General features: G+C 55.4%; 2 protein-coding genes across 4 annotated transcripts in view; one reads left to right on the forward strand and one right to left on the reverse strand.

Annotated features, from left to right (window-relative positions):
- FBXW9 (F-box and WD repeat domain containing 9) lies at positions 1-8,115 on the forward strand. Of its 3 annotated transcripts, none has more exons than XM_017888430.1 (10): positions 3-742; positions 1,966-2,105; positions 2,184-2,312; positions 5,198-5,310; positions 5,395-5,486; positions 6,820-7,061; positions 7,149-7,262; positions 7,394-7,483; positions 7,588-7,653; positions 7,735-8,114. In XM_017888430.1, exons 1-10 carry the CDS (start codon positions 334-336, stop codon positions 7,807-7,809), a joined length of 1,470 nt encoding a protein of 489 aa, XP_017743919.1. In that variant the 5' UTR covers positions 3-333; the 3' UTR covers positions 7,810-8,114. The 3 variants fall into 3 exon arrangements, with proteins under 3 accessions (XP_017743920.1, XP_017743919.1, XP_017743921.1); XM_017888432.1 differs by having other exon boundaries at positions 6-742; positions 6,913-7,061; positions 7,735-8,115; XM_017888431.1 differs by lacking the exon at positions 7,394-7,483 and having other exon boundaries at positions 1-742.
- A 99-nt stretch (positions 8,116-8,214) lies between these two features.
- Positions 8,215-10,328, reverse strand: part of GNG14 (G protein subunit gamma 14) — a 6,746-nt gene continuing 4,632 nt past the window's right edge. Inside the window, 2 exon segments of the mRNA XM_017888435.1 lie at positions 8,215-8,772; positions 8,775-8,979. Of these exon segments, the coding sequence (XP_017743924.1) occupies positions 8,657-8,772; positions 8,775-8,979 (321 nt within the window). The 3' untranslated portion in view covers positions 8,215-8,656.

Raw genomic sequence — 10,328 nt, forward strand, 5'->3', positions numbered from 1 at the left:
AGTAGCTGGAACTACAGGCGCGCGCCACACCGCCTGGCTTGAGTTTCGTTTTTAGCTAGAGTTGGCTGGCTCTCCGTATTGGCAAGACAAGAGATGCTAGTTTAAAAAGCGCAGAAACAGGAACCTGTATTTTCCAGCCTAAGGCCAAAGCAGTTGCAGAAGACCCCGTAAGCGGTCGGTGTTCTGTATTAAGCCGGTGTTCTGTATTAAGCCACTGTCTGACTTGGCTCGCTCGCTTCCCGTGGGCGCAGAAACGTCATCAGACAGCGCCGGAAGTGCCCTCGCGCTGCCTAGGAGACAAGACGCGAGACCGGCAGCGCCCACCCGGTCGCCATGGAGCTTCCCCTAGGGCAGTGCCATGATTCCCGCTCCTGGGACGATGACTCGGACCCAGAGTCAGAGACAGACCCAGACGCGCAGGCCGAGGCCTACGTGGCCCGCGTTCTCAGTCCGCCAAAATCCGGGCTGGCGTTCCCGCGTCCCTCGCAGCTATCCACGCCCGCCGTGTCCCCGAGCGCTTCGGAGCCTCGGGCCGCGTCCAAGGTTTCGGCCGTAAGTGAGCCAGGCCTTCTGAGCCTTCCCCCGGAGCTGCTGCTCGAGATCTGCTCCTACCTGGACGCCCGCCTCGTGCTCCACGTCCTGTCGCGCGTGTGCCACGCGCTGCGCGACCTCGTGTATGACCGTGTCACCTGGAGGCTACGCGCGCTACACCGCGTACGCGCGCCCTACCCAGTGGTGGAAGGTGCGCGCACCCGGGGACTGGGGGCTCCCGCCCAGGTCAGGCTTGGGGCGGGGAAGAGGTGCATGGGGTGTTCTGGACACAGCCTCTGGAGCAGGCTTCGTGGCTGTCCTGGCTCAGGCTGGAAGCTGAGGTAGTTACTGGTGGTGCGGAAGCCCCTGAGGACCTCTGGGTGGACCACGAGGCAGTCAGGCACTTGGCTTCCTGAGACTGTGGTTCCTGGACGACTCAGGATCCAAATATCCTCTGGCTTGGGATTTTGTGGTACTAAGCCCCTGACCCCTGACTGGGGATTAACACAGGGACTTGAAGCCTTAGGCTCTGGAGTTTATGCTGGGGCTCAAAGTGAGCCCAAGGATCCTCAGGTTCTGAGTCCAGCTTAGAAGCTGAGACAGCACCTGTTGATGTCAAAACTACTGAGCCCTAGAGCCTTGACCCAGTTAGGGGTGAGACAGTGGCTCTTGGCCCTGAGTTGATTGGTTCCTGAGGGAGAACAGCTTGTGACCTTTGAATCGATATTGTTGGTCCTGATACAGCTGGATCCTCAGGCCCTTAAGCCAAGATGTATTACAGCTTGGGTGTTTGATACCCTTAACCTGGAAGCTTTGATTCTGCTTCCAGGTTAAGGTAATCAAACACTCAACCTTAGAGAAGAATCAGGATCACTCCGGGATCAGTGATTCTCAAGGTGTTGCCATTCAACCCCCTAGGTCAGACTCTCCCAAACAGCTTAATAAACATAGATGCCTGGACCCTGTCCATACCACTGAATCTGCATCTGGGGCTTGCATTCTGCATATTGACAGTTTCCAGATACTCTTTGAGGAACAGCTCCCTCGGTCTGGTTCAGATGGCTGAGGCAGGAAGGGTTAGTAAAGAGGCCCCAGCTTCTATGCTGAGCCTGAGGTCAGACCTCAACATCCTGAGACCGCTGTCCCCTGAGTTTGGGTTGGGGGATGGGGCCTGGAGAGGTAGTTCTGAGACTCCAATTCCCAATTTCTGGAAATTGGAGTGAGGAGTAGTCCTAGACCTGCCTGGGAAATGGGCAGGCAGTTGGTCCCAAGACCTGAGCCTGGGTTGGCTTGGAGCGGGAGTAGGGATCTCCATGGGGTTCTGTCCAAGTCTGGTGTAGGGTGGGCTCCCTGGAAGCCAGGGTTGGGCTTGGCCAGCTGGCGTGGGTGCTAGGGTCCCTGCTCACTGGGCACCCTACTTGTGGTAACCCACAGAGAAGAACTTTGACTGGCTGGCAGCCTGCATTGCGCTGGAGGAGCACCTGTCCCGCTGGGCAGAGGATGGGCGCCGGGCCGAATACTTCTGCTTGGCCAATGGGCACCTGGCTGCCATTGACTCAGTGCTGCTGCTCCAGGTGAGACAGGGTCTGGGGCGGGGCCAGGCAGGGGTGGGCCAGGGTGGCCCTGACAACATCACCTTGCTCCCTTTCCAGGGTGGGTCACTCTGTCTGTCGGGCTCCCGAGATCGCACTGTCAACTTGTGGGACCTGCGGCAGCTGGGGACGGAGCCCAGCCAGGTTCTGGTCAAGACCTTGGGCACTAAGCGGAATAGTACCCATGAGGTGAGGGGTCAGGTGGGGATAGGAGGTATGAGGCCTGAGTAGGGTATCTTGGTTAAGGCCCCAGGTTTTTGTACAGGATCACACAGATTTGAATCTGACTTTTCTATCCTTGGTGTGACTTTGGGTGAGATGTGTGTCTTCTCCATGCCTCAGTTTCTACTTCTGTCCAGTGGGTGATTAGGATGAGGATGAAGGAGATGCATTATGCATTAATGTGGACATACATTAAGCTCAGGCTTTTTTTTTTTTTTTTTTTTTTTTTTTGAGATGGAGTCTCACTTTGTCACCCAGGCTGGAGTGCAGTGGTATGATCTCAGCTCACTGCAACCTCCGCCTCCCGGGTTCAAGTGATTCTCCTGCCTCAGCCTCCCAAGTAGCTGGGACTACAGGTGCATGCCACCACACCTGGCTAATTTTTTTTTTTTTTTGAGATGGAGTCTCACTTTGTTGCTAGGCTGGAGTGTAGTGGTGCGATCTTGGCTCACTGAAACCTCCGCCTCCCAGGTTCAAGCAATTCTCCTGCCTCAGCCTCCTGAGTAGCTGGGACTACAGGTGCCCTGCCATCACGCCCAGCTAATGTTTGTATTTTCAGTAGAGACGGGGTTTCACCATGTTGGCCAGGATGTTCTCCATCTCCAGACCTCGTGATCTGCCCGCCTCAGCCTCCCAAAGTGCTGGGATTACAGGCATGAGCCACCCGGCCTTTATTTATATAGCTTTTGAGACAATCTCGCTCTGTCACCCAAGCTGGAGTGCAATGGCATGATCTCAGCCCACTGCAACCTCTGCCTCCAGGGTTCAAGTGATTCTCCTGCCTCAGCCTCCCAAGTAGCTGGAATTACAGGTGCCTGCCACCACGCCCAGCTAATTTCTTTTTTTTTAATGGAATCTCACTATGTTGCTCAGGCTGTAGTGCAGTGGCACGATCTCAGCTTACTGCAACCTTGCCTCCTGAGTAGCTGGAATTATAGGCATGTGCCACCATGCCCAGCTAATTTTTTTTTTGTATGTGTGTGTGTGTATATATATATATATGTGTGTGTGTGTGTGTGTGTGTGTATATATATATATATATATATTTTATCTTTAGTGGACATGAGGTTTCGCCATGTTGGCCAGGCTGGACTCAAACTCCTGGCCTCAAGTTATCTGCCTGCCTCAGCCTCCCAAAGTGCTAGGATTACCGGCATGAGCCATGGTGCCTGGCCAAGCTCAGGCTCTGACACACAGTAGGTGCTCAATAGATGTCAGGTACACCTTGAGAGGCCCAGTGCAGAGCAGTTATGAGACTGCCCTTGGAGATCAGCCGACTCTGAGCATGACTGTCATCTTGTGAGAAGTGACTGTGGAGGAGCATCTCCACCAGTTGCTAAGGTGGTCAGGCCGGTGGCTGAGAGCTCAGGCTTGGGGCCAGGTTGCTGGGTTCAAATTCACACTGTGCTGCTTCCTGGCTGTGTGACCTTGAGTGAGAAACTCAACCTCTCTGGGGCCCAGTTTCCCCATTTGTAAAATGAGATACATGATAGTGCCCTCCTCTGTGGGATTGGTGGGCAGTAAGTCAGCATCCACCACCCTGTGCATGTCAGCTCCTGAGGGAAGGGACGTTTTCTGCCCAATTTGCTGATGAATGAACTGAGGGAGGTGATACGGTTTGCCACGTCACAAAGTAGAGGCCATACTCTTAAACACTTGTCACGTGGCTTCAAACCATCACTGGTGCTGAGTCTCTGTAGAACTTGACTTAGAAATGTTATTGGGCCAGGGTGCAGTTAGTTGCTCAGGCCTGTAATCCTAACACTTTGGGAGGCCGAGGCAGGAGGACTGCTTTAACCCAGGAGTTTGAGACCAGCCTGGGCAACATGACTCTACAAAAAGTACCAAAAAATTAGCCGGGCCTGGTGGCAGGCACCTGTAGTCCCAGCTACTCGGGAGGCTGAGGCAGGAGAACGGCGTGACCCTGGGAGGCGGAGCTTGCTGTGAGCCAGGATCACGTCACTGCACTCCAGCCTGGGAGACAGAGCAAGACTGTGTCTCAAAAAAAAAAAAAAAAAAAAAAAAAAAAAAAAAAAAAATTAGCAGAGCATAGTGGCATGCGCCTGTAGTTCCAGCTCTTTGGGAAGCTGTGGTACAAGGATCACTTGAGCCTGGGAGGTGGAGGCTGCAGTGAGCCATGATCGCACCACTGCATTCGTGCCTGGGTGACAGAGCAAGACCTCATCTCAAAAAAAAAAAAAAAAAAGAGTTTCTGTGACAAGCACAGTGGCTCACACCTGTAATCCCAGCACTCTGGGAGGCTGAGGCGGGTGGATCACCTAAGGTCGGGAGTTTGAGACCAGCCTGGCCAACATGGTGAAACCCCGTCTCTACTAATAATACAAAAATTAGCCAGGCGTGGTGGCACAAGCATGTAATCCCAGCTATTAGGGAGGCTAAGGCAGGAGAATCAGTTAAACCCGGAAGGCGGAGGTTGCAGTGAGCCAAGATCAAGCCACTGCACTCCAGCCTGGATGACAAGAGTGAAACTCTGTCTCCAAAAAAAAAAAGAAAAAAGTTTCTAGGTGGGGTGTGAAGTCAGGCTGACCCATGGGCACAAACTTTAATCTGTAATCAACTGGAACTTGCTCTGGGTTCTTGTCTTGGTTATCTCCTTCCTTCCTCTGACCCTTGATTTTGTTGTCTGTGCAATGGGGATGATCACCTGGAGCCAGAGTTGGGTGTTGTACTTACTGCAGCATCTATCACAGTGGGCATTGGGGAGGAAGAGCTGTGTGGCTTTGGGTGAGTCTCTTGACCTCTCTGAGCCTTACCTGCAAAAACACAACAATCCCAGTCTGGGACCCCGCATGGGCTGTGGCAGGTGTGTGACTGCTGCTCCCATCCCACAGGGCTGGGTGTGGTCACTGGCAGCGCAGGACCACCGCGTGTGCTCTGGCTCCTGGGACAGCACAGTGAAGCTCTGGGACCTGGCAGCAGATGGGCAGCAGTTCGGCGAGATAAAGTGTGAGGGGGCCTGGGCAGGGGATCTGGGGGGATAGGACCCTGCCTGGCCACAGCTAAAGCCCTGTGGTCTGTGTGTTCCCAGGACCAGCTCAGCCGTGCTGTGCCTCTCCTACCTGTCTGATGTCCTGGTGACTGGCACCTATGACAAGAAGGTGGCCATCTATGACCCCAGAGGTGGGCCAAGAGTGCTGGGGCCCAGGTTGGGAGATGTCATGTTGGGGAAGGAGACAATGGGGCTTCACAGCCTGGCTGGGGTCATAGTCACATAACCACATACTCACCACTCGGAGTGGCCGTGCTGTGCTGGTACAATATAGGCAACTTGGGCAGCGGGTGCAGATGAAGTTTGGGCAGCCCTGGGGGCCGGTTAGGATCCTGGCTGTCCCACTTCCTACCTGTGTGACCCCCAGACAAGCTTGAAGCTCGGTTTCCCTGTCTGTGAAATCCAGATAATAATACCATGCCAGCCCCATGGGGTTAATGGGGGAAGATGATAATAGCAACAGTGGTGGATTAACTATGTTTTTTTATGCTGGGTGTGGTGGTGCCCACCTATAGTCCCAGCTACTCTGCAGGCTGAGGCAGGAGGATTGCTTCAGCCTAGGAATTTGAGTTCAACCTGGGCAACATAGTGAGACCCCCATATCTAAATGAAAAGTAATTAAAAATATATAAATAAATTCATTTACATAAGCACCTAGAAGGAACACTGCCTGGAATATAAGTATTTTCTGTTGTTTATTTATCCATTCATTTTTCTTTTTTTTCTTTTCTTTTCTTTTTTTTTTGAGACAGAGTCTCACTGTCACCCAGGCTGGAGTGCTGTGGCGCGATCTCAGCTTACCGCAACCTCCACCTCCTGGGTTCAAGCGACTCTCCTTCCTCAGCCTCCCGAGTAGCTGGGATTACAGGAGCCTGCCACCATGCCTGGCTAATTTTTGAATTTTTAGTAGAGAGGAGGTTTCACCATGTTGGCCAGGCTGGTCATGAACTCCTGACCTCAGGTGATCCACCCACCTTGGCTTCCCAAAGTACAGGGATTACAGGCGTGAGCCACTGCACCCGGCCATTTTTCTTTTTTTTTAAATAGAGACGGGGTCTTGCCACATTTCCCAGGCTGATCTTGAACTCCTGAGCTCAGGTGATTTGCCGGTATCAGCCTCCCAAAGTTCCGAGATTACAGGTGTGAGCCACTGTGCCTGGTCTATTTATTCATTCTTCTTGTGTTAACTGAATGGCCAGTGTACCTTGTCCAGGCAGAGCTGGAGCAGGGCTGCGGGACAGAGGCATGTTTCATGCCAACCTGAGGGTGGATGCAAGACTGAGACCACCTTGGTCAGCTCTGTGCTAAGAACAATAGATGGGATTGGAGGAGGGATATGGCATGGGGACGGGGATGGGCAGAAGCCTGGGGGCTCCTGTGGAGGCCTGGGTTTAGCTGAGGTGGGAGAGGAGAGATGGGTCACTCTGTGGGGTAGGGGAATGAGCAGATCGAGGGTTTTGCCAGACAGGATGGAGACACGGGATGCTCCCACGGGCTGGGAGAGGGGGCCTTCGAGGGGCTCTGATATCCCTCCTCCCCGGCCCATCACCCATGAAGCCAGCCCAGCCCTGTTGAAGTGCCAGCAACTACACTCCAGACCCGTGCTGGCCCTGATGGCGGATGACCAGCACATCATCTCAGGCAGCGAGGACCGCACCCTGGTAGTGGTCGACCGCCGAGCCAACAGAGTCCTGCAGCGTCTGCAGGTGGGCCCTCCCCAGGGGCCTGGAAAGATGGGGACTGTCGCAGGTCCAGCCCGGCCTGAGCTGTCCTGTCCCTTGTCCCTCTCATAGCTGGACTCCTACCTGCTCTGCATGTCCTACCAGGAACCCCAGCTCTGGGCTGGTGACAACCATGGCCTGCTGCACGTCTTCGTCAACCGCAACGGCTGCTTACAGCTTGTCCGGGTCTGCTGGAGCTCCTGCCCCTGCCTGTTCCTCCCCCTGGGCCTCCTTCCTACCCCTGAGCCCCAGTGGTGTGGGGGAGGGTGGGCCTTGGGAGAGCCTCGCCTGAGTGTTTCCTGATCCCCTTCCCGCAGTCCTTTGACGTGGGCCACAGCTTTCCCATCACTGGGATCCAGTACTCAGTGGGAGCCTTGTACACCACATCCACTGACAAGTCCATCCGGGTGAGGCTCCTGCCCAGCCCCTGCCCCAGGACAGTCCCTGCCCCTCCCCGACCTCCATCAGCCAGGGGCATACCTCTTGACCTTGGCCCATTGCCCCTCACCAGGTGCACGTGCCCACAGACCCACCAAGGACCATCTGCACCCGAAAGTATGACAGTACACTCAATAGGGTAAGGTCCTGCCCCATGTGCCCTGCCCAGCTGGCCAGAGCGCCATCGTCCCTGACTCCTCATGTCCTTCCCCGGTCCCAGGTCTGTGCTGAGGGCAACCTCGTGGTGGCTGGCTCTGGGGACGTGTCGCTAGAGGTCTGGAGGCTGCCAGCCTGAGCAGGTGGATGTGGATGTGGATACTGCCTCCCGGAGGCTGGGCTTCCTCCTCTGTTCTTGGGGGACCATCCCCAATGTTGGTGCTGCCTCCACCCCCGCCCCGCAGGCCTAGGGCACAAGGAGTCCCTGCCACATTTGGGTGAGGGTCCTGGCCTGGGCCCTATGCCTGGGGGAAGGGTGAAGTTGGGGTTCAGGCCCACCCAGGGGGCCACTCCCCGCTCTTGGGCCCTGGTTTTGTTATGATTTGGATGCCCCGCTCTCAGGTGAGAGCGAAGGAGAAATAAACCTGACATATTGGTGCTTGGGCCTGGAGTGTGAGTGTGGTTTGCCTGCTGGGGCTCTGCCTGCGCCTGCTTGGGCTTGGGGGGCTGTGGGCCTTCGTGCGAGTGACTGGGAGAGATAGAAAGTCTGGGCTGGGGGGTGCGTGTCAGCTGTTGCTGTGTGTTTATTTGAAGGAGATTCCTGGGGATCATGGTCACCTGTGTCTATGATGTCACTTGTGTGTGTGTGTGTGTGATGTGTGATGTGTGTGGTGTGTAGATTATGACTCAAATCCTGGCCATTTGAAAGGGTAACTGCTCAGGCTATCCCATGGGTGCTGGGGAGGGCAAGGGGGATGGCATGTTCTCTGTCTAGGGCTCTAGGGTCTGTGTGTGCTGCTGTGGCTGTGACCCCGGGGTCAGGCCAGGGAGGGAGGCTGGGCTAGGTGTGCACCTGGCCCCTGCAAGCCCAAAGTCCCTCTGGTCTCCCATCTCAGCCGGGCTCAGCCATACCCTGAGAAGTATTCACTTCATGTTTATTGAGGTCCCCTGGTTTGCCCAGGCCACAGGGTGGCATTGTCCTGGGTTCATAGGATGGCACAGGGCTTCTTTTCCTTGAAGGGGTTGGTGGCGGCCAGGATGCCTACAAGGAAGGGGTCGCTCTTGGCCTGCTCTGTGCAGAACTGCAGCAGATCGGCGGCCACCTTGGACACCTGCAGACCAACTGGGTCAGTCAGACCAGACACAGGCATGTACCTGTCTCCTGGCCCATGTGTTTCCACCTCTTCCCACCTCCTGCACTGGCCCCGACCCTCACCTTCACTCGGTCGATGCCCACCTTCATCCGGAGCTGCTCCACTGCCTGGCGGGCCTGCCCAATGTCACCACTGATGGCCACCTTGCTGGACATCTGGGGAAAGTGGGCAGGGCTGTGGGCAGCAGGCCCAACCTCAGTCTCCTAGGGGGAGCCTAGGGCTGCCTGAGGGTTCCCGCACCTCCTCCTATGTTCCTTGGGGACTGCAGGATGAGGGTGGCTGCTCCTGGACCCGTGAGGCCCATGCACCTCGGCTAAGCCACCTCTGGCTGCCTGGTCCTCTGGCGGCCACCCTGCTCTGGCTCCCTCCCCAATCCGGCCTGTCCTCTCCAAACTTCTTTTCTCCTTCTGCTACCCCTGCAGAGACTTTGAAGCCAGGACTCTCATGGAGTGAAATGTCACCAGCTGCAGCAGCAGCAGCTGTCTCGGCTGAGGGGGTCCCTGTCCCAGGAGGGCCTGTGGCTGCCCTGGTGTCATGTGTCACCTGGGTCCCTGTGGGCTGGGTGCCTTGGCTGGGGGAGTGAGGAGGCCCTGGCCTCCCCTTGACCTGCTGGATCTCCTGCTAACTGTTCCCAACACATCTGCTTTGTCAGACTCTGCCATCTCCGACATGCAGCCTTGCCTCTCCTGCTCTCACCACTGCTCAGGCCCAAATCTCCAATACCTTCATTCTCTTTTTCTTTTTTTTTTTTTGAGAGTCTTGCTCTGTTACCCAGGCTGGAGTGCAGTGGTGCGATCTCAGCTCACTTTCAACCTCCATCTCCCGGGCTCAAGTGATTCTCCTGCCTCAGCCTCCTGAGTAGCTGGGATTACAGGCGTATGCCACCACACCCGGCTAATTTTTTTTTTTTTTTTTTTTTGAGATGGTATTTCGCTCGTTGCCCAGGCTAGAGTACAATGGTGCGATTTCGGCTCACCGCAACCTCCGCCTTCTGGGTTCAAGTGATTCTCCTGCCTCGGCCTCTCGAGTAGCTGGGATTACAGGCATGTGCCACCATGCTCGGCTGATTTTAGTAGTTTTAGTAGAGACAAGGTTTCACCATGTTGGTCAGGCTGGTCTTGAACTCCCGACCTCAGGTGATATGCTTGCCTTGGCCTCCCAAAGTGCTGGGATTACAGGCGTGAGCCACTGCGTCCGGCCACACCTGGCTAATTTTTGTATTTTAGTAGTCATGGGGTTTCACCATGTTGGCCAGGCTGGTCTCGAACTCCTGACCTCAAGTGATCCACCTGCTTTGGCCTCCCAAAGTGCTGGGATTACAGGTGTGAGCCATCGTGCCTGGCCTTTTTTTTTTTTAAGCCCAGGTTCTCGCTCTGTCTAGGCTGGAGTGCAATGGTACAATCATAGCTCACTGTAACTTCAAACTCCTGGGCTCAGGTGATCCTCTCACCTCAGCCTCCTGACTAGCTAGAATTATAGGCGTGAGCCACCGTGCCCTGCTAAT

This window comes from Rhinopithecus bieti, unplaced genomic scaffold, assembly GCF_001698545.2.
Source record: "Rhinopithecus bieti isolate Rb0 unplaced genomic scaffold, ASM169854v2 scaffold_15296, whole genome shotgun sequence".
Classification (NCBI taxonomy): domain Eukaryota; kingdom Metazoa; phylum Chordata; class Mammalia; order Primates; family Cercopithecidae; genus Rhinopithecus; species Rhinopithecus bieti.

Bases quoted from the DNA above. Each gene is read 5' to 3' on its own strand.
- FBXW9 (XM_017888430.1), top strand. From the start codon at position 334: ATGGAGCTTCCCCTAGGGCAGTGCCATGATTCCCGCTCCTGGGACGAT. The intron at 2,313-5,197 runs GTGAGGGGTCAG...CCCATCCCACAG, and splicing joins AGCGGAATAGTACCCATGAG to GGCTGGGTGTGGTCACTGGC. The intron at 7,654-7,734 runs GTAAGGTCCTGC...CCCCGGTCCCAG, and splicing joins ATGACAGTACACTCAATAGG to GTCTGTGCTGAGGGCAACCT.